This window comes from Exophiala bonariae (assembly GCF_035927105.1).
Source record: "Exophiala bonariae strain CCFEE 5792 chromosome Unknown scaffold_53, whole genome shotgun sequence".
NCBI classification, from domain to species: domain Eukaryota; kingdom Fungi; phylum Ascomycota; class Eurotiomycetes; order Chaetothyriales; family Herpotrichiellaceae; genus Exophiala; species Exophiala bonariae.
This window is the reverse complement of record NW_027042528.1, coordinates 420-22,013: the sequence shown is the minus strand read 5'-3', so window position 1 is coordinate 22,013 and position 21,594 is coordinate 420. Positions and strand designations below refer to the sequence as shown.

The window sequence follows — 21,594 nt, the reverse complement described above, 5'->3', positions numbered from 1 at the left end:
ATGTTTGTCAGGAATTGGGCAGTCATGTGCTCTGCAATTTGCCCAGCATGGCTGTGAGAAACTCTTTCTGGTGGATCTGAGTTGGCCAAAACTGGAACAGACTGCGGCACTCATTTGGGAGGACAGCCCTCATACGCAGATGGAACTGCACGAAGGAGATGTGAGCAGCGAAGAATCTGTGAGAAACATGATCGTACACTGCGTCAGAGTGTATGGGCGCCTTGACATCGCGTGCAACAATGCCGGAATAGGATCCGCAAGTGCAAGGACAGGCGATATATCCACAAAAGACTACGATCGGGTGTGCGCCGTCAATGAACGTGGTGTAAGTTTATTTGTTCAGCCTCTCCTGCGCATCTATATATATCCAGTCACCAAGTGTGAGACAAAGCTGACGAATAGATCAGACGTTTTTATGCGAAACATATGAAATCAAGCAAATGCTGCGCCAGGAACCTCTTTTTGGCAATCAACGTGGAGTAATTGTCAACGTATCATCGATCGCAGGCCACTGCATCATCCCTACAACAGCAGCCTACGGGGCTTCTAAGCACGCGGTGGTTGCTTTCACTCGTTGTGACGCATTGAAGCATGCACAGGATTCCATCCGGATTAATTGCGTATCGCCTGGAGCAGTTTGGACACCCATGGTATCAGAGGCGGGGCTGCCGCAGCAGTTCATCGACATGGGGGCCGCCCAAGCACCCATGAAGCGTTACGTAGACACTATAGAGGTAGCTGATGCAATTCTCTTCTTAGCGAGTCCCCTCACATCCGCAATTTCTGGCATCAATCTCCCCGTGGATTGTGGTACGCAACTATTACGGAGTATTTAGCATTACCCTTGAAACACATTGCTTTCTACCGAATAGCTGAAATTGAGCTTGAGTGATAGAGCAAGCTCTCCTCTCAGTGCTATACAGTTTATACAATTAGACATGCCATGAAATTAGAGTTCGTTAATTGATCTGATGCTTACATCGTGGGTCAGCACGTCCGAGGTGCGCCAGTCTTCATGCATTGACTATTCTAGCTTCGGCATCAGACCCGCTTCCTTGGGCAATCAAGGGAGGGAGATTTCTGAACTCAAAAACGTAGATTTTAGTATTATTCACACGCTTCTTGTGCTCAAGATTTCTGGCCTCAGACCACGTCTTTCTACTATACTGAAACTAGAACTCCGAAATGTATAAATTGCATAATGGAACTGTGGTTATTACTGGCGCGTCGTCTGGTAAGAGTATGCTGCCTGCCAGAAACATCCTTGACTGACCTCATGGTCTAGACACGGGCGTTGCGATCGCCATGATGTTCGCTCACTGTGGGTGTGAACGTATCTTCGTAGGTGATGCGAGTGGTCCGCGACTTGAAGAATGTCGCAAACTGGTCGTTTCTCAGTATCCTTCTGTAAACTTCCACTCGAGAGCATTCGACAGATCAAGAGAAGAGGACGTGGACAATTTCTTCGCAACTGTTACAAAAACCTTTGGGCGGATCGACTTCTCTGTAAATGTGGTCTTCCAAGCACAGGAGACGATTGACGTGGCAGGACGCTCTATTGAGAAATACGACAGATCTTACTCTGTCTATCAGAAAGGGGTTCGCACCAACTGTTCTCGATTTTGTCTTCCAGTCATTCTGATGGTTTGTTCCCAACAGGCATTTCTCATTCAACGTGCACTCCTTCGCCAGATGCTGAAACAAGAAGTCCGCGCAGAGACGGAATGCCGCGGTAGCATCGTCAACATCGTGGAGTTTGGCCCAACGATATTGCTGGCGCATAACCCAATCACGGCCGCCGTGGCCAATGCAGTGATAGGTCTGAGTAAAACGGATGCTTTCGATTATATGCAAGATAACATTCGGATCAATTGCATTGCGGCCAGCGAAGTGCTGACACCCAGAGCGGAACACAAATACGGTGAAGGTGTTTTCTCGTTGAGGAAGGGGAGACCAGACGACGTTGCCAGCACAGCGACCTGGATTTCCTCGCCAATGTCAAGCTGGCTGACGGGAATGATCATTCCTGTGGATGGTGGCCTCCATCTGCACAGTTTCTGGTGACGATCTTTAATTTACATCGAAAATCACATTACAAGGGCCTTTTTGATGAGCAGTCAAAAATATGTAGCCGGCGATATAAATGTGCATTGTGAATTCCTTCTACTATAATCTACCAACGCGACTCTATTTCCTAATTACTCCTGTAGTCCCGCCAGCAAGTGCCAGATTCGGCTCTTTCAATAGATGGGTCGGCTCTATTTTCATGTATATGCTAATTGCTAGTAAAATAATTCACAGCGATAGGCTTCCCCAGCTTTGCCTTTTCCTCAAATGCGGCCAGATCATACCGCATGCGGGCCATATTCCCATACTCCTTCCCTCCGGGTGGAGCATAAAGCTTCAGGTCAAATTCCTCTGGTTGGTTGTAGAGCAAGAAGACATAGCGATGAGGACTACTTCCCGGCGGAGGTCCAGGGCCAATATAGTTGGCGATGAACGGCTTTTCTGTGGTCAGCGCTTTCGTAGAGCGCGAAGCCTGCAAATCGGACTGGACCCAATGCAGAATCGGGGAGAGAAATGGGAAACTTGGATATGGACCGTCAAGATCGACGCAGACAGTCACATATCTCCCTGCCGGGTCGTCGGTCGTGAGAGAAATTTCGGGGACAGATACGGCTTCTATCGAGACCAACCGTCAAGCTCGATTGAGGAGAGTTCTGCTCATTGACACATACCTGAGAGTGGTAAGTAGTCGCCCGCGACGATATCTTTGCCTCCAACTCTGAGGCCTAGAGTCTTGGTAGCATCACTTTTGGCGAGCTTGATGTATTGCTCAACGTAAGCGATTAATGACATAGCAGCTAGAATGATGCTAAACACGGTATCCAATTCAATGACACCCAGAATAATTCTCACAACAACGTAACTTCAGCATTCACGAAGGATAACTTCACAGTCACACGATACGGAGACCGACCACAGCTCTGCTGCCTCTCCTACAGAGCGCTCCGTTCAAGCATTCTCTGCCGCGAGGAGAAACCGAGCTCTCGTACAAATCCGGGTGGATGCAGGTTTTCACGGAGATAGAGTCTAACCTCATCGGTCCGGCCATAATCTGCTTCCATCGCAGCCTCCGGATGATCTTGGACTAGTTTGTAGCCTAGATTCCACTTTTCCAAAGCCTGGCGACGGGCGAGTACTGCGGAAGCGTTTCCGTGCGCCTAGACGAGCCTCGATTTTCAGACTCGCTCGGTTTTGATGTAGGGATACGTCCGGGATTGTCATGCTATATCGCGGTCGACATCACATTCTCGGTAGCAACGAACCATAAATCATTATCAGTGGGCAAATTTAGCTTGCGTTTGAGCAGCAAGGCACAACGATCGACGACGACGACGACAACTGCCCCCACCGTCATCGCCGGCCCAGTGGCAGCAATGAAGATCACTCATGGAGGCCAGATGGACTACACAAGCGCGGGACTACAACACCGACCAGGCGCCCCTACATTCAAACTGTTGATCTTGGGTGAGGAAAACACACCAGCAAACTTCAACCTCATGCTCGCACGGCAAGAGAGCTTTTACTCGCCCCGCCATCACCACAACTTTGAACAATTCCGGTATGCATACAAAGGTGACATCTCGCTTGGCGAAGGCAAGGCGTGGTTACTTCGAGAGGGGGAGTTGGCATATTTCCCAGAAGGGGCGTGGTATGGGCCGCAAAATGACGGAGAGGGCGTGAGAGAGGTACTGGTGCTTCAGTTTGGCGGTCCGAGCCACCATGGCTACTTGAGCTTTCGCCAGCTGCGTGATATCCAGGCTGAAATGACGGAGAAAGGCGCAGGAGTGTTTGGAGGCGGGAAGTTCACGCCCGCAGGAGAAGAAACGCAGCCGATCGATGGGTATGAGGCCTTGTGGCAGTTCCACAATTCGCAAAAGCTTCAATATCCTGTCAGCCGTTATCGACATCCTGTTTTAATTACGCCAGAGGCGTTTGAATGGCAAACAATCCATCCCCTGGGCGACGGTCATGCCAAAATTAGGCCTCTGGGGGTTTTCTCTGATGGCAGCGTTGCTGCCAACCAGATCCGAATCGACTGTGGCCTTGTCCAGGTGACGGGTAAAAAGGGCACGCAACTCCTTTTCTTTTCCAAAGGCGCTGCAGAGGTTGACGGGCACAAATGCCGAGAGCAGTCAGCCATTCGGCTGGATCCTGGCGAGGAAACAGTCGTGTCAGTTGGTGTGGAGGGTGCTGAAATACTTCAGTTCGTATTGCCCGATTTTGAGAAATAGACCCATCAATTTATCGAAAGGCGGGAGTTTCTAGGTGGACCATGCCCATGATCTACTTTAGCTTGGAGTAATGCTACACTAAAGTTGGAGCCCAAGTTTGTCTCTGAGTCTTTCCTTCCAAAACAGCGAGAAGAAAAGGCCATGGCCGGGAATGACTAGGGCAGGGAAGGGTGAAATTCTGAGGCACTGGGGGTGCAGTACTTATTTCAGGGCCCTCCGTATCCCCTGCCCGGGGCATTAAACGCGGCGGTGTAGTGATTAAAGTCTAGTCAAGAATATAGTCACTCAAGAGACCGTTCCATAGCAGACTTGCTCGTGCTATGAAGGAGATAATGTGCCGAGTGGATCCGATCAGTATAAGGACGTGACGTATTCTAGGCTGGAGTCGGTAGCATTCCTGTCGGTCACGCATGTTTCGCTTGTCCTGTGGGGAGGTCACCCCAGCCTCGGTTGCGTAAGAACCCCGCAATGTTGCTTGTGGAGGTCTTGTGCTGTGAGGCTGACAGGCTCTGGGAGCCCTGAAACATTCGCCAACTCGAATTCAGGAAGCCGAACGGGCTTCGAGGACTCCCCCTCCCTGTCTGTGTTCAAAGACACCATCATTCTCTATAGTTACTATGGAAGTCCGGCGAGATCGAATAGCGAAAAGTGCAATAGCCTGCAACTATTGTCGCTCGAAGAAAGTAAAATGTCAGCAGCACCCGCTCATCCAGATGAATCGGTCACTGACAGGTGCTTCCACTAGGTAATGGTGGTAGCCCATGCCCCAACTGCATCGTAAGGCGTTTACCTGTCATGCCTTTCTGCTGGGCGAAATCACACAATAGCTTCGCAATTAACAATTGGGCCAGGATCACAGAAAAGTGTGCACCTATCCAGCTGTCCCGCACCGAGCAAATCGAGCCGGTAAAAAAGATTCACTGTCCTTGCGGCGCCGGCTTGAGCATGTCGAGACCCTCTTGACCAGTGTTCAAGAAAGGACGGCGAGCTCAATAACGAATGCAGAATATGCAACTCGAGAGGCGGGAGCGGAGGCTGCCATCTCATTTGCGTTTTCCCAACCACAGACCGGCATACAACAGAGGCTACCTGGCCATTCTGACCCTACGACAAATGCACCTGCTTCGGCGCGACCACCACTTGTGCCGTTGCAAGCTCATCCGCTTCCACCCACAGCAAACGCTGCGGCAGTGTCCACTGCTCCAGAACGGCCCTTGGTCCCTCCACTGACAATCACTGTCAGCCAGGGCGATATGGATGATGGTAGTGTGTCGTCATCAGAAGAAGAGGTAACGTCTTTGTCTTCAAGGTGGCGGAAAATTCCTAATGTCACGAATCACAGGCAAGCTACGAGTTTTATGGTACTCGCCAGGCTCCTCCACTTCAGGTCAAGAGAACTGATGTGTGCTAGGCCCAGGCTCCTTCATATCTTTCTGTTCTCATGCTTGCGTCGAGTGGACATGTGACAAGACTGGAGTTACTGACTTCGCGGCGATGGCTCGAGAAATCGCATTCGACATTTCCCGCCATCTGAAAGTAGAACCAGGACTTTTCCATCGACAAGAGCCGGAGCCGGAGCAAGACAGGGCCTGGCAGTACGTGAATGTGTACTTTGAAGAGTGCAGAGACGTTGTCCTTGGCATCGTCTGTCGGCCAGTATTTGAGTCGCGTCTGAGAAAACACTTCAAGAACGGTTCAATGGGCCTTCTGGAACAAGACTGTTCTTGGTACGCTCTGAGAAATGCCGTCTACGCTACTGGCTGCCGGAAACTGCTATCAAGGGAGCAGCCCGGTCCCTTCTTTGTTGGAGAGGGACATGGATGGGAATACCTGAAGAACGCGCTCTCGGTTCATACCGAGCTTCTCTATTCTAGGTCCAATTCAATGGCAGTTCAGGCACTCGCGATAATGGTATTTGTTCTAGTTATCCTTCCTTGGCCTTCTGTGACTTTTGGGAGTCGCTGACGCTCTCCTAGGCACTGTTTGTCGAAAGCATCGCATCTCCAGCACTTGACTACATGCTTTCCTTAAGTGCGATGAAGTTCGCAGAATCGAGGGGATTTCACCGTCAACCTGCGGCTGCGTGGCATGTAACAGAATCAGCTCTACAGACTCGGTGTTACGTTTGGTGGTCAATATATGGCTACGAACGGCTGAACGCGTCTAGATGGGGAAGACCATTGGTATATCCCTCAGATCCTCGCTGGCACCGGATTCTGCTAACACAAGACCCAGTCTATTGATGACAATGTCATAACCTGCCACTTACCCTCAAAAACAGTAGATGGAAGCATGGTGGACCTCGACCTTTTCGTCCCTTGGATCAAGCATGCCCAAGTCTCGGGGCACATTACTAAACAAATCACCGCTCTCAAAGCGTCAACTCCAACATTAGATGAAGTTGTCCGAACGATTGCTCACCTCGAGCGTGGTTTGAGAGAATGGCACGATTCCCTTCCATCAGTCTTAAGAATAGAGACTGATTATTCGGATATACCTCAGGGACTGGACCCAACATATGTCTTCTACATGCAGTACGCTTTCCTAGGAGGATTAATAACCATCCATTCGCTGCTTGCACACCCCTGGAACGCTCCAGCTATCCAGATGCAGCCGGGCGAAGTGCCAAAGTTTGGAGATCATACTGCTCAAAGCATGACAATCATTGTGGATGCGTCTAGGCAGATTATTCGCATCTTGCAGCATGTTACTATTGACGTTTGTTCACCGAGGTGGTAAGGCTTCTTCATACTGCTCTCCTCAGGTCCATTTTCTGATAGTGCAAACTATAGGTTGGTATTCATCACTCCGCTGACGGCTTTCATGAACTTGTTCTTTTACATTATCCAATATCCTACACTGGTTACAGTAAAGCCTGATCTGGACTGTATGTACCAAGTCTGTGGACACTTTAACTATCTGGAATACATGTCGCCGGGCATCAAGTTTTCATTTCCACGAAGAGTAACGAATCTTGCGCGTCTGGTGGTCACAAAAGCCAGCTCCAGTGTCAATCCTAAAGCAAATAAACGCAGTGAAGAAGTCGTAAGACCAACAACGACAACCTCCAATCCCGTTTCGCCGAATGTTACGATGCCAGCTTTGTATGATGTATGCTCTCCGCTTTACTGTAATTCTGCTTGTTTTTGGCTAACTAGACCTTAACATAGGCGTCTTTGATGGATATCCTGAATTTGGATAACGAGCCTTGGGGCAACCTTGTTTCGTGGCCCAGTGGCGATGAAGTGGCCATCATGAATGCCGACTTCCAAAATTATCGAGACTTGGGCGTTGGAACGGATGCAAATTTTGCATGATTGGTTCGTCGATGATTCGATCGGCTCAAAATCCTGGGGGGGCCATTTTCTGATACCTCGAGTCAGTGCTTTGATATCTGAGGCCGTACCAAAATTTGCCTTGGATTGAGGCTTCCAAAGTCAATAGGGACATGGCGCCACACACGCAGCCCAAGGCACTGGAGCCCTATCGGGCAGCGATCCAGCACTTCGTTGAAACAGTCCATAAGGACATCCTGTATAGGATCCTGCGGTTGTTTGCTTTGGCGCTCCTAATTTCCGACGAAGATTTCTTCGTCAAACCACACGACTACGACAAGCACGATGAGTCCTGGGTCCGATGGATGGAGTACTAGGACAATAAATCCTCTTCTGGCAAGGACAATGAGAACTTGTGGCTCGGTGGCCACCCGGATCTGACTGGGATATCGCTTGTTTTGAGCCAGCCCGTGTCCAGGCTGCAGGTCCGCAACTACGAGGATGAAGCGCAATGGAAGTAAATACCCCATATCCCTGGAGCCATCATCGTGAAAGCTGGAGAGCCGATGATGTGGTGTACGGGCGATTACTTCAAGACGGCTGTGCACAGAGTCGTCCAGCCACGTTCTGACCCGTGGGGGCACGACCGCAGCACATGTCTTCTACTTCGTTGTACCTAATGATGACGTGGTGGTCAATACCCTCTTGAAAGAAAGTTCAGTCCTGCGCAAGGCAGGTGTGAAGAAGTGGTTTGAGGGCGGAGACGCTCCAACGAGCAAGGAGCGGGTGAACAATCGTGTCAAGGTCACACGGCAGAAAGCCCTGTTCCAGGACGGTGATGACAAGCTCATCAAGGTGGAGCAGAAGATTGATACTGTTACTGCAACCTGCTTCAAATGAGATGGCATATGAGTTCAGTGGAGAATTAGCTAGATCAGATGAAGATGTCCGAATATATTCTGAAGCCAAAACTAGGGTGGACCGCTTTAGACGTGAATCTTACACTTGTCTAATGCATCGCCATCGCCATCTACCGTGACTCTTCCGTTTTAAATCGGCCCCATCTCGTTCCGCTTTGGCTTCCCTTTGGAGCCATTCGCGATTCACATGGGAGTAGATAAACACAAAGAGGATATCAACCAAGGTTTCAGACTTCTGTGCAATATTGCTAATTAACAACGAGTATTTGGTTTAGTTCCTTCATGGAAGCGGCACGGCGTATATCATACATGGGAACGACCATCCTGACTGGTGCTCTTCTGCCATCTTGCTCTCACCAGTTCATCGAGGAATAACAAGATGCAGAATGCCACCAATCGAAGACTCCTTTATATCACAAATGCTCAGGCAGTCGCTGTAGGAGCTTCGGCCTCTGGCTTGGCTCCTGCGGAAAATGGTTTGAAGAAATCGGGATCAGCAGACATTTCTTCTCGTACCTAGATAGAAACATGGCTTTAGTGGAATGGTTCTGGGGGATCATATGGAAAGAGATGGGCTTACGATATCTAGCCCTCCGATGAGTTCGCCATTTGTGTATAATTGAGGGAATGTGGGCCAGTCGGAGAAGGCTTTGAGACCTTCCCGAACATCGTTGTCGGCGAGGATGTTGAAAAATCTGGGTTCGAGCATGTCAGTTTCTGTTGGAGAGCGCAAAAATGGGATACCAAATTAGGGGCCATACCCGTATTTAACTTGGTTCTCGCGCAGGATGCTGACTAGCTGTCTGCTGAAGCCGCACTGAGGCGCACTGGGGGTTCCTTTCATAAACAGCATGACCGGTCTGAAAGTCCGAAATTTGTCAGCATTTTGTACTACGTCCAGAAACAAACAGGACATAGTTCGCGACTTACGCAGCTTTAACCAACTTCCCGAGTCGTTCGTTCAACTCCTCCTGCGACTCTTGAGTGGAGGAAAAAGCGGGCGCTGTTTGAGGATCTGAAGGCTTGGGCGCATAGCCACTCAAGTCCTTGGTGGTCGTAGGGGCGCCGTTGTCTGTACTTCCATTGGTCTGCTGCTGAGGTGTTGCCTGTAGCGCAGGAGGAATGCCGTTTGCACTCTTGTTCTGTCCACCAGCATATTTCTCGACTGTATTCCGCACCTTTGTGGCGTCACTACCGCTCACGGTCTCCAGGGTCTTGCCGTCTCTTTGCAGGACCAAGAATGGAACCGCTGTCACGTCATAAGCCTCTGAGATATCTGGTAGCTCCTCAGCGTTGATGGAGAGGAATTGGATGGGCGCATTGGCGGGGTAGGTGGAGGCGAGGGCTGTGAGGATGGTGTTCATCTGGGTGCATGGAGCCGCCCATGGTGTGTGGAAGTAGAGGACGAACAGAGTTGATGACGTGCCATTCTTGATGGTTTGATCAAAGCTCTCCTCTGTCTGTATCTCGTTGAGGGTAGCCATGATGGTTGATCTGGTGTCTCAGAGAAGAATGGAGTCAGTCTGCAGTAGGTGAAGAAGTTGGGTAAGAGTCCAAGAGAGGGCCAATTGCTGATTGCGCAGGACAAGTGGTGGCTGGCGGTCGAATTGGCGGAGAGCAGAGTTGTTGAGTAATTATTGTTTCAAAGCAAAGCCGACGATGAACAAGCGATGGCAAGGGTATCAAACTGGAGTGGAATGATGGGATCTGACCAAACATACGCATTTACCGCCGATGAACAAGCCGATCAGTGACAATTTTTGTGCCACCGAACGCGGAGGATCCCGCAAGCAAAGAAAAGATCATATTGCCTCTAATGACGCCATTCCCATCAGTGGGAGTCAAGAAGCTGCGGGTTTCCCCTCCGTGGCGGGGGCTTTTCATGCCTAAAGTTAACTAGAACATCGTTGCCGTTCAGGGGAACCAAGGGGTTGTTCAACCCCTAAGCCTGGTGGGTGCCATCGTGTAATAGGCGCCATTGACAGCCTCGTAGTTATCAGATTTGCGCTTATCAGATCAAATGTACGAGGTACATCAGCCAGACAACTCATCGCCTGTGCATCATTGCTCCTGGGATTCCTGGAGTTTATATTACTATACTTATACATTATATGACAAGGTCCTTGATATCCTACACTGTCATCCTATTCTTATGTTGTAGATCCTGTGTTCTCATGAGTAAGTCATAAACACCTGCCTGCAGAGTGTGGACTGTCTGAAGAAATTCGCCGTTGATTCAACATCATTCGTGTCTTCAAGTAATGTATGCCATACCAATGCTCGGTCCTTGTGGTTTGCACGTCTGCATCTTTTCAAAATGTACTTGGCCGCTGCGTCCACATTGTTACCACCCTCGTAGTCTGGAAAATGGCTTTTCAAAGGCGATTTGATGATATGCTGTGCAAAAGCCGTTCGATTGGTAAATACAAGCATCGTCAATGTCTCGCTAAAGTGGGGTGATAACAGTATATGTTTGAGTCTCGAGATCCGATCACTAAGCGCATTGGTGCTGGCAGCATTGTTAAGGTACCGATCATAGCAGGTCAGATCGATCGTGAACAAGCAGCATTGGACACCTGCGAATTGTGGCAGGACTTTCATTGCTTGTTGCTCCTGGAACTCGATCACCTTGAGTCGGGATGATGGCGCCATCCTTAACTCGGTCTCTTTCAGTGTTTCTATCGGTTCGGGCGCACGTATTATGTCCAATCTGCTTGGCACATATCCTGGTCGGCAGATTCTTTCTATAAAATCAAGACAACTATAAAGGTGTTAGCAACCGCATATTGAGAGGCTTCAACTCTTCAAGCTGCTTACTATGCTGTCTCTCCATGCTTTTCCATGATGGAATATGCTTGTTGTATGTGCCAATTTGCCCATATGTACTTGATCGAGGAAGCTATGCCATACTCGACCACCCAATTCGGTGCTGCCGAAGCTGCAAAGTCCCGAACCACCTGACCATGTTGTCTGCTGAGTGGCGTGACTAGTCCATTTCCAGAGTCTTCAACATAGTCCATGATTGCAACTAGGGCTTTGATAGTGAGCGATGTGATTTTTTGTCGGTATTGCTCCACTTCCGCTTCTGTGTATGGATCTCCGTACTGGCTTCTCATCTGCTTGATGACAGCAGATCGTCCGTGCTTGTCTCCTATGGCAAGAATCTTGATCTCTTTGTTCAGACGGCGACCATCTTCTTTTAGCTCGGAATCGATCTTGGCTGTTGTCCGAGCCATACTTTGAAGTTGAACCACTGGTGTATCTGAGAGGCTCCTTGTTTTAGGCTCTGGACATGGTTGCCTTTCCGTTGGGCTGGCCGTTCTTCGCAGCATAGAACGAAATGTATTCTGATAGGTCTTATGCTTAAGGAGGACACCATCGAAATCAAACACACGGGAGAATTGCGATGCTATCGAGTTCCGATTTCTAGCGGTGAGGAATGAGCTGGAGTCTCGAAATCCGATTAGTGATGAGGTGTCATCGCGGATTCGATCAAAGGCCAGCTGGGTTTCCTCCCTTCCGAGGAACTGCTGTTGAGCTTTTGGTGTAGGGCTATTGGAGTCAGCAAGTATCTCGCGAAGACGATGGACATCTCACTCACAACTGTGAAGCCACCAGGCAGAGGGTAAGTGCACTCATTTGACGGTCGAGGAGAGTGAGGAGTTCGCTGGTAGCTTTGTCCTCAAACAAGAAGAGTGCTTTACTGCCAAATTTGAGGAGACCATCATCCCACTCCAGTCTAGAGATTTGATCATTAATATGCTCAATCAGAATCCTGCAATGCTCAACGCTTTGGTCAAGATCCATTATGAGTTGATAGTGACAAGACTCGTTGGATAGACATTCTGCCCAGTTTTGCACTCGACATAGCGCCGTGCGTATCAATTGGAGGTGACCGGTCAAGAGTTTGATATTCCATTCAGCTTCTTTGTATTTCTGACGAAGGTTGTTCAAGGTTACGATGGACTTGCCAATCACTGAAATAATGGAGGCAACACCGGCGACGAGACCAACAGTTCCACAGATTGGATCCATTGATGAAGCGCCGGTGAAAGTACTGAGCGAAAGAAGGGCCGTTGCGAGAGTATGTGATCCATCTGGCGGCTACTCATACTTATCAAACTCGGTCCGTCCCATTCTTGGACGAGTTCCATGATCGTGCCCCGAATGTTTGGGCCCACGGGTTTTGTGGGGGTTGCGTAGGAGAATCTGCAGGCCCGAAGGGGGAGACCTACGTAGCTTGTCCAATGGGTGTGCTCTTAGACCTAGCATCAATGCCTCAAGCGCGCGTTATCTTGCATCGCCCTGGCCAGGAATCCCATATTGGAAGGGATCTCCGCTCAACAGAAGTGCAAGAGGACGGGCCGGGAAGCTGTTCCCCCTTTCCAGGCGCTCCTAGTGTATTCCCACGCTTAACTTCGGTGTAAGAACCGAAATGGAACACGGGCATAACATTCCATGACAGGGATGACCACAGATTATGATTTCGCTTGCGTCAAGGATGGCTAGCACATGGCGCCTCTTTGGCGTTCTCGTGCCAAGTGTGCGTAGCCCGCAAGATTAACTTGCTCCATAAGGCATTTGCCCTTTTGGAAGGAATGCATATCTCCACAGACAATCATAGCCCACTCTGGAGGGAACGGTTAGTGAAGCATTTCTCAGGGGTCGAAGATATGAACACCTACCTCCCAAGTAGGTATGAAGTACATACGAGTAGAGTCAAGTTAAAGGCCCCTAAGGTTCGTGGAATGTGATGAACAATGCCAAGGGGTGGGTAGGCCCGTGCACGATATAGCGTTTAGTAATGATTGGTTTCCTGGACGCCACCTGCCACGTTTCCCTCCTTCTGAAACTCCGCCCCTTGCAGCTTGATGCCACGTTCTGCATGGGCAAGGTGATGAACACCTCTCTTCAATCGACTGAACATAGAGCCATATGACAGCATATCTGTAAGTCTGGTTGAAGACAATTGCTCATGGGCTCTTCGTCGCTCTCTACTCGTATTTACACTAAGAAATTTCATCTGGGGATTGGCCTATCTCCAGGAATTGATGTTGTCTTTGACAAGGCTGACAAGTCAACAAGTGACTGAGAGATTATCGGATTGGTAATGGTTGCCTTCTGGTACCATGCAAGGCAATCGATTCCCCTGGCAGGTTGCATCAAGCCTACTCCTCTCATGCACATTCAAAACAAGTCCTTCGGACAGACTGAACCCTAGCGCCCTAAGGTTCATTCTGATGGTGTCGCTATTTGCTACCCTCCTTGATTGGCTTTTTGACAACCACAAAAGGACACATATGATACGTAGTCCGGATACTAGTCAGATTGATTCGAACCAGACTGTGCACATGGAGGACGGGGATACGTGTATCTGAACGACATGACTGACCAGCATGACTTTTGGTGGAGCATCATTCTTTCCTATTCTGACTCGCTTTGAGATCTTACCCAACGCCCTTTCTGCAGCTATCGGCTTGATTCACCTTACTCTCAAGCTTCCGACCAACCCACTGAAAAATTTGCTTTTTGGAGACAGTATTCTTATCAGCCCTGGGAACTGGACCTCGAGGCTCCACTCCTGGGGCTATGAACTTTGCAGCCATGCTCTTCAATGCCAGCAGTCTGAGTATGCCTTGAGCAGACACGCTCACGACTCCACTCTTTCCCTTGCAAAGGTTTCGGTCACTGATGAAAATGGTGTGCCATTTCCAAGTCGCAAAGTGGAGGATACATCCAATGAGACGTAGCTGGCACCCACCCTTTATTGGAAATCTACTTGTACAGGCTATCTCTCACCTGGCGGCCCCGTATGCGGATGCATCATTGGCCGTTCCATAAGACCCATACCCCAGAGACAAAGTTCACCAGTCATCGTTCCCGCAACGACTCTGATCGTGTGTAGACGAACGGTGTGAACTCGAAACAGCTACTCCACAACGCCATTTTGATGTACGGAGGTTTGGCAAAACTCGTTGATGCTTGGAGCATTGTTACATTCACTGCCACGTCAAGCGGACCTCCTGCACGTTACAACTAGTTAGCGTGTGCCTCCCAAATGTTTCACGGTCACGGTCGATGATTAGTATTCGTGAGTAAAGCCATCTGAGGATTTAGGCTCGTGCAGAACCAAATTGTTTTGTTAACACAGTTGGGACGGGGGTGGATGCCGTCCCTGGGGGTTAATGCATTAGTTTCAGCTGGTTACAGAAGCATTGATCTCTCCTCAACAAGTTGGAGGCTTTCATCAGGCTAATAGGCAAAAGGAAGAGTATTGGGCGAATGATACCTGTCTCGTTCCAGTCATACACGTCGGCTGGATCAAGATATGGTTGGCAGAAGATAACGAATATCTCAAGGCTGACCTGTCTCGGCAATACTCAACCCACTCTGACCCACGTGAAAGGCGCAGCGATTCCTCCATGGATATCGATGATCATATCACGAAAGTCACATCTCACATTGACAGCCAGCCACAGTGCGAATTCTGACCCATATATACGAGAGAACGCATTCAGACCAGGAATTAGACCAAGTTCCATTTGGAGCTTAAGTCGTCAAGGTGTCACCCGGTCATCTACAACCACAATTGCTCACTGACGATCAAGCTACAGTCGAGGCTTTGACGTTCCCACTTCCCAATCTCCCAAAAATCTAGCATTGATCTGCCGACCTCTCAGCCCCTTTACATAGACCGAGATCTCCTCTCCCGGGAGTAAATCGAACATGTTATCATTCCATAATGGTTCGGGTTCATCTTCGGTCTCCTTCGCATCGTACACGGGCTCCAACCACAATCCTTTGATCGGATGGTTCGTTGTGACTCGGACAACGTCGTGATATGAGATACTTTCACTTTGGTCACCTGTGCTTGAGAGACCTTCGATTTTTGCCACCGAAATATTCACTCTCGTATCCAGCGGCCAAGTGAGATAACGGAATGGCTCAGGCCAGTCGACAATCCTCGCCAGAGGTTCTTTGGTCGTCATGTCCAGCAGCGTCGCGGCCAGGATGATCAAGCTCTCCTCGGTCCATGAAGAGGGTGCCGTTAGCTTGCCTAGCTCGGTGTTATAACCAGCCGTCAGGGTCACCTCCCTTTCAGCATCGACTCCTTGGAGATCCGTCCAGGCACCAATATGGAAATCATATGCTCGCAGCACAAGAATAGCTTTGACATCCTTCGCGGTGGTGTTATGTGCAAAAATGCTAAAGCTAGGTATCTCAGAGTCGCGAGGCTTGTTTTCATTGATGCACCGCGATGTGGGACTTCTCTCAATCCCGACACTGATCGGTGCAAACGACCGGCGAATCGTGTAAAATGCGGGTTTGGGGCGCAAATAATAGTCCACATAAGCCCAGCTTGTTACTGGGTAAACATCGTTCAGCTGCCAGATGAGGGCACCGGCACACTCTTCTTTTCCCTTGCCTCCAAACTTGCGCTTCCAATCCCGAAGTGCATAGCCATACGCTTCACTCTGCAGCAGCTGGGTACAATAGGCAAAGTTCTCCAACCTCGTGTTGTCATAACGAAAGTTCTCTGCCAGATATCGGGCGATGCGGGTTTCTGCGCCATGACCTTTGTTGTGGCAATCGATTGCCCTTGACTGCGGATGACGGTCTTGCGGACGATTGGGACTTGTGAATACATCCACCGTGCGCATGATGGGGAAGCCATGCATACCAAATTCTGACACAAACCGACCAGAGAGGCCCTTGTACTTCTGATATGGCTCTTGGTTCACATGCCACACATGCCACTGATGTACGTCGCCGACGGTCAGATCACTTGAAGGTTGCTCGCCAGCTCCCCAGGGTGAGTTAGCCCAGTACACAATATTAGGAGCGAGCCTAGACGCCACTTCTGGCAAAACCTGCAGATATATCTTGCGTTGTGGAAAAGGCTTGTCCTCGAACGGGCCAGTCAAGTCCGCGAAGTCGAATTTAGGTCCCAGCCAGTCACACAGCATGAAGTCTTCATTGCCTCCGCAGAGAAGGGCCATGCATGCCCTGTTTCGTAGGCGAATTGTTTGAGCTTCGGCTTCGGCTTTGATGCTATCAAGATATTCTTGATGGATCGGATAGTCCCCGCAAGCAAAGGCATAATCATGCCAGACAAGCATACCATACTCATCACAGGCATCGAGAAAGTCTTCTGTTTCGTATATACCTCCACCCCAGACTCGGATCATGTTGAGATGATTGAATTTTGCCAGACGGATCCAGTCGAAATATCGTTCTCGGGTAATGGTTGGTAAGAGGTTATCTGCAGGTATCCAATTACCTCCTTGGCTGAAGATGTCTCGTCCGTTGACCCTGAAGAAGAATGTTTTGCCCGGTGCATTGTCTAAGGGTCGTTGAACAATCTCGATTTTGCGGACCCCGAATCTTTGACTTGACGAATCGAGAACATCCCCATCAGGGCCTAGCAGAGAAATTTTGACGGTATACAGATATGGATGGCCTTGGCCATTCGGCCACCAGAGACGGGGTGATGTGAGCAACAATTTCGTCTTTGTGGCCTTCAAAGGGCTGAGAGTGGCGGTTGTACTTCCAACTTCACTGCCATCTGCATCCAACAATCTCACATCCACTGTCTCTGAACCCTCGCCTGCGACGTTGATATCAACCGATATTTCAGCGGACGAGTGGTCAGGCGAGAGGTCAGATATAATGTGGCAGTTATCCACTCGTGCATGGTAAGTGTCGAGATATATGGGGAGGTAAGGGCCTGCGGTCAGAACCACAGGACCCCAGTCCCAGCCCCAGTGATACTAATCACAATTTCAGCAGGTCTATGAGTCTGAAAAGAAATATATACTTACCTGCGCCTTGCGGATATGCATTCTTCTGTTGCCACGCATCATGTTACTCTTTCGCTGACCAAACCTACTATCCAGCCCATCACCCTTCTTCACGGTGCTCTCAAAGACGATTGAGATCTCGTTGTCTTGTCCTGAAGGGTTCAATATCTTTTTGACATCCACGCGCTGCGGTAAGAACATATTGTCACTCTGAAGAATAACCTTCCCATTAAGCGTTACTGTCGCGAAAGTGTCCAAACCCTCAAACACCATGTCGACGGACGAGTCGCTATCGAGATCTTTAGGCGTCGAGAAAGACGTCGAGTATGCCCAATCGGCGTGGCCAACCCACTGTATCAAACGTTCATTCTCGCCGGACCTGAAGTCCGGTATGATGTCGTTCGCCAACAGTTCGGAGTGTATGACAGATGGAAAGGCCTGTACGGCATGCCATTCTTTGAGCTCTGGTAATCCCTCTGCCTGGGAGTTACCATTGGCGTCGGCCAATCGCCATTTCCAGCCGTTTGAGATTTCATTCCGAGTCCTGATACCCAACATTTCCAGTGTGCTGATGGCTCAGTTGAGGTCCTATGAATATGAATGTTCAATAGACTCTTGCATAGGGAAAAGAATCGTACATCTTTCAGTCTGGGAAAGGGGAACGTATGATGGTATATGAGGCTCATCAGAGGGCACGTGAGCGTGAATATATAAAGCCGCACTCGCGCGTGAATATGTGTTTCCGCTTCAGGTCTTGCATAAAATACCACCTACCTAGGTACCTCCTCCAGTCAAATCATCGCACAGAACTGCCAGGACAAATGGCGGGGGATTCTCACTCGCTGCAGCATACCAGCGCAGCCGCACATGAGCATATCTACATAGGTAGGTATGTAGGTAGCAGGAACCCGGGGAACAATGGCCTTGGCCGAGCCTGCCTCTGTCCCAGGCCGAACATTTCTCCCAATATTTCAGCCTCAGTATACCGCTGCCGATATCGCTGTTTGATGCCATGATAGTTATAGAGTTTCAAACACGTCTTCGTATGGTTATTGAGTCATAGCAAAACACCGAGATCGGTATGGCAACTAAAAGATCTTTCTTACGGCAAAAGTTGAGAACAATTCGAGGCCGAAGCGGAGGACGGCGTTGGAGTGTTGCCAGCCATCCACGAATCAGCAACGACGAGATGTCATCATGGAGATTCTCTATTTCACAAAGTGGCGCTGTCTATTTTGCGAATCTTTTCACCTTCGCACTTGCCAAGGTCGATAGTCTTGTAGCGCGCAGAATACTCGTGATTCGGCGAAATAAACATCTCCTTCGCACAATACCGACTACCCCTCCCCAACATTTGCCCATACCAGAAAGTTCACTCATCAGCCCTCCGAAGTCGGCAATACAGACGCACCCCAGAATTTCCCTATATCTATCAACTCGATTGGAAATTGGCGGACGCCGGTTAGTTGAAATCCATCACGAAAGAATAACTCGGTCTGTATCTTTCCAGTCCGTTCAATATGCCTTCAGCCGACTCCCAACCCCGAACCCTCTACGACAAGGTGTTTCAAGAGCATGTCGTGAGCCAGGAAAGCGATGGCACTGTCCTGTTGTACATCGGTAAGTCAACACCCACAAATTCACCGGGTTTCAGGATCTAACTCGTCCCCAGATAGACATCTCGTCCATGAAGTCACATCACCCCAGGCCTTTGAAGGGCTAAAAAACGCAAAGCGAGACGTCCGACGGAGAGACTGCACACTCGTCACCACAGATCACAATGTCCCCACGACGCCTAGGAAAAACTTCAAGAACGTGGCCGAGTTCGTCAAAGAGGAAGACTCCAGATTACAATGTGTCACCCTCGAGGAGAATGTCAAGGACTTTGGCCTGACATATTTCGGTCTTGGAGACAAGAACCAGGGTATCGTCCATATCATCGGGCCTGAGCAAGGTTTCACTCTTCCAGGTACGACGGTGGTATGTGGAGACAGTCATACCTCGACACACGGCGCTTTTGGTGCTTTGGCCTTCGGTATTGGCACCAGTGAGGTTGAGCACGTGCTGGCCACGCAATGTCTGATCACCAAGAGAAGCAAAAACATGCGTGTACAGGTCGACGGCAAGTTAGCACCTGGCGTAAGCAGCAAAGACATCATTCTACATGTGATTGGTGTTATCGGCACTGCAGGCGGTACCGGCGCAGTCATTGAATTCTGTGGCTCCGCAATCCGTGGCCTCAGCATGGAGGCACGCATGTCGGTTTGCAATATGTCCATCGAAGGCGGTGCCAGAGCCGGCATGATTGCACCTGATCAGACCACATTCGAATATCTCAAGGGTCGACCTCTTGCACCCAAGCCAGACAGTAACGAATGGAACAAAGCGGTCAATTACTGGTCAAGCTTACGATCAGACGAGGGTGCCAAGTATGACACCGAGGTCTTCATTGATGCCAAAGACATCTCACCTACTGTCTCCTGGGGTACTTCGCCTCAAGACGTCGTTCCCATTAGTGGCAAAGTCCCTGGTCCAGATGACTTCGAGGATCCCAATAAGAAAGCGAGCTGCAAGCGAGCCCTGGAATACATGGGTCTGACAGCCGGTACCCCGATGGAGGATATCGAGATTGACAAAGTCTTCATCGGCTCGTGTACAAACGCACGAATCGAGGATCTCCGTGCCGCCGCAAAGATCGTGGACGGCAAGAAAGTCGCACCCAATGTCAAGCGAGCAATGGTCGTACCGGGCTCTGGCAACATCAAGGAGCAAGCAGAACGGGAAGGCCTGGACAAGATCTTCGTCGATGCGGGCTTTGAGTGGCGTGAAGCTGGCTGCTCCATGTGTCTAGGCATGAACCCCGACATTCTATCCCCGCGAGAACGCTGTGCCAGTACATCCAACCGCAACTTCGAGGGTCGACAAGGCGCTCTCGGTCGCACCCATCTAATGTCACCAGTCATGGCCGCCGCCGCCGCAATTGTGGGCAAGCTGGCGGACGTGAGAAAACTCTCAGACGATACAACACCCGCCAAGGCATCGCCCAAACTCGACGTCACGGCTGCTTTCCCCGACGTCGACTCTGAAGAAGAACTCGACCGCATTCTCGACATCCCCACAGATAGCACATCCACCGCAACCAACCACCTCAGCAGCACCGGAGGAAGCAGTTCCGCAAGCGGCTTCCCCAAATTCACTGTTTTCAAAGGCATCGCTGCACCGTTAGAAAAAGCCAACGTCGACACCGACGCCATCATCCCCAAACAATTCCTCAAGACCATCAAGCGCACCGGTCTCGGCACCGCCCTATTCCACCCCCTCCGATACAACGAAGACGGGAGCGAAGACTCGTCATTCGTGCTGAACAAAGACCCCTACCGACAGAGCAAGATACTGGTGGTGACAGGCCCCAACTTTGGCTGCGGCTCATCACGCGAACACGCCCCTTGGGCACTCCTGGACTTCGGTATCAAATGCGTCATTGCGCCGAGCTACGCAGATATCTTCTTCAACAACACATTCAAGAACGGCATGCTGCCACTCTGCATCACAGACCAAAGCAAGCTGGAGAAAATCGCCGCCGAGGCGCGCGCCGGCCGAGAAATCGAAGTCGACCTGCCGAACCAAGTGGTGCGGGACGCCTCTGGCAACGAGCTCGCAACCTTCGAGGTCGAGGAGTTCCGGAAGCACTGTCTCGTCAATGGGCTCGACGATATCGGCCTGACGATGCAGCAGGAGGACAAGATCGCGGCGTTCGAGAGGAAACGGACTCTCGATACACCCTGGTTGGACGGCAGTGGGTATTTGAAGAAGTGGGGTAAAGGCCCCAATAAAGTCCAAGCGGTGCCGCTGCCCAAGACGAATCGTGGTGAGATCAAGTCTGACCCTAATGATTGGTGATCATATCCTGGTATGGATGGTTGGGTGGAATAGAGGTGGTAAGGGAATTGGTTGTCATGAATGAAATGCGACGTGCGTGGAATATCCTGTTGTTGGTTGGTCTTGGGGGGAAAATTCGGTCGACACTTGCTACGCGCGTCTATGGATGTCGGATGTCTTCAGTCTGACATGATGCTTTCATGGCTCTACTGTTGAAGAGGCAAATAAATGATTTTAGCACATAGCAGCTCAGCTATACTGAGGTCGTAGGCACACCATACCGTACGGCACAGGACCGGCGCGTCCTTCTGTAGTGTCTGTCTCCTAGTCAGGAAAAAAAAAGCAAGTAATGCTGGCAAAACAGCCTTGAGAAAAGCCCAGAGGAAGATCGCTCGGTCTCGGTGCAGAGCTCTTGTTTCTA

At 50.1% G+C, this 21,594-nt stretch overlaps 9 protein-coding genes across 9 annotated transcripts; 5 read left to right on the top strand and 4 right to left on the bottom strand.

Moving 5' to 3' along the window:
- Positions 1-1,185: 1,185 nt before the first annotated feature.
- LTR84_011318 (uncharacterized protein) lies at positions 1,186-2,064 on the top strand (the record flags this gene model as incomplete). Its single annotated transcript, XM_064854851.1, has 2 exons — positions 1,186-1,234; positions 1,286-2,064. The coding sequence occupies 2 exons, from the start codon at positions 1,186-1,188 to the stop codon at positions 2,062-2,064; spliced, it is 828 nt and encodes a 275-aa protein (XP_064700037.1).
- A 211-nt stretch (positions 2,065-2,275) lies between these two features.
- On the bottom strand, positions 2,276-2,859 carry LTR84_011317 (uncharacterized protein; the record flags this gene model as incomplete). The annotated part of the gene is made up of 2 exons (XM_064854850.1): positions 2,276-2,682; positions 2,739-2,859. The coding sequence occupies 2 exons, from the start codon at positions 2,857-2,859 to the stop codon at positions 2,276-2,278; spliced, it is 528 nt and encodes a 175-aa protein (XP_064700036.1).
- A 581-nt stretch (positions 2,860-3,440) lies between these two features.
- LTR84_011316 (uncharacterized protein) lies at positions 3,441-4,298 on the top strand (the record flags this gene model as incomplete). The annotated part of the gene is made up of 1 exon (XM_064854849.1): positions 3,441-4,298. The coding sequence occupies one exon, from the start codon at positions 3,441-3,443 to the stop codon at positions 4,296-4,298; it is 858 nt and encodes a 285-aa protein (XP_064700035.1).
- A 688-nt stretch (positions 4,299-4,986) lies between these two features.
- On the top strand, positions 4,987-7,615 carry LTR84_011315 (uncharacterized protein; the record flags this gene model as incomplete). The annotated part of the gene is made up of 9 exons (XM_064854848.1): positions 4,987-5,030; positions 5,158-5,587; positions 5,641-5,659; positions 5,710-6,209; positions 6,275-6,414; positions 6,466-6,481; positions 6,534-7,033; positions 7,091-7,409; positions 7,469-7,615. The coding sequence occupies 9 exons, from the start codon at positions 4,987-4,989 to the stop codon at positions 7,613-7,615; spliced, it is 2,115 nt and encodes a 704-aa protein (XP_064700034.1).
- A 527-nt stretch (positions 7,616-8,142) lies between these two features.
- Positions 8,143-8,473, top strand: LTR84_011314 (uncharacterized protein; the record flags this gene model as incomplete). Its single annotated transcript, XM_064854847.1, has 2 exons — positions 8,143-8,147; positions 8,194-8,473. 2 exons carry the CDS (start codon positions 8,143-8,145, stop codon positions 8,471-8,473), a joined length of 285 nt encoding a protein of 94 aa, XP_064700033.1.
- A 443-nt stretch (positions 8,474-8,916) lies between these two features.
- Positions 8,917-9,977, bottom strand: LTR84_011313 (uncharacterized protein; the record flags this gene model as incomplete). The annotated part of the gene is made up of 4 exons (XM_064854846.1): positions 8,917-9,009; positions 9,074-9,188; positions 9,255-9,353; positions 9,424-9,977. The coding sequence occupies 4 exons, from the start codon at positions 9,975-9,977 to the stop codon at positions 8,917-8,919; spliced, it is 861 nt and encodes a 286-aa protein (XP_064700032.1).
- A 688-nt stretch (positions 9,978-10,665) lies between these two features.
- Positions 10,666-12,528, bottom strand: LTR84_011312 (uncharacterized protein; the record flags this gene model as incomplete). The annotated part of the gene is made up of 3 exons (XM_064854845.1): positions 10,666-11,254; positions 11,311-12,045; positions 12,095-12,528. The coding sequence occupies 3 exons, from the start codon at positions 12,526-12,528 to the stop codon at positions 10,666-10,668; spliced, it is 1,758 nt and encodes a 585-aa protein (XP_064700031.1).
- A 2,573-nt stretch (positions 12,529-15,101) lies between these two features.
- On the bottom strand, positions 15,102-17,852 carry LTR84_011311 (uncharacterized protein; the record flags this gene model as incomplete). The annotated part of the gene is made up of 2 exons (XM_064854844.1): positions 15,102-17,264; positions 17,316-17,852. 2 exons carry the CDS (start codon positions 17,850-17,852, stop codon positions 15,102-15,104), a joined length of 2,700 nt encoding a protein of 899 aa, XP_064700030.1.
- Positions 17,853-18,814: 962 nt separating this feature from the next.
- Positions 18,815-21,194, top strand: LTR84_011310 (uncharacterized protein; the record flags this gene model as incomplete). Its single annotated transcript, XM_064854843.1, has 2 exons — positions 18,815-18,914; positions 18,967-21,194. The coding sequence occupies 2 exons, from the start codon at positions 18,815-18,817 to the stop codon at positions 21,192-21,194; spliced, it is 2,328 nt and encodes a 775-aa protein (XP_064700029.1).
- Between the last annotated feature and the right edge of the window lie 400 nt (positions 21,195-21,594).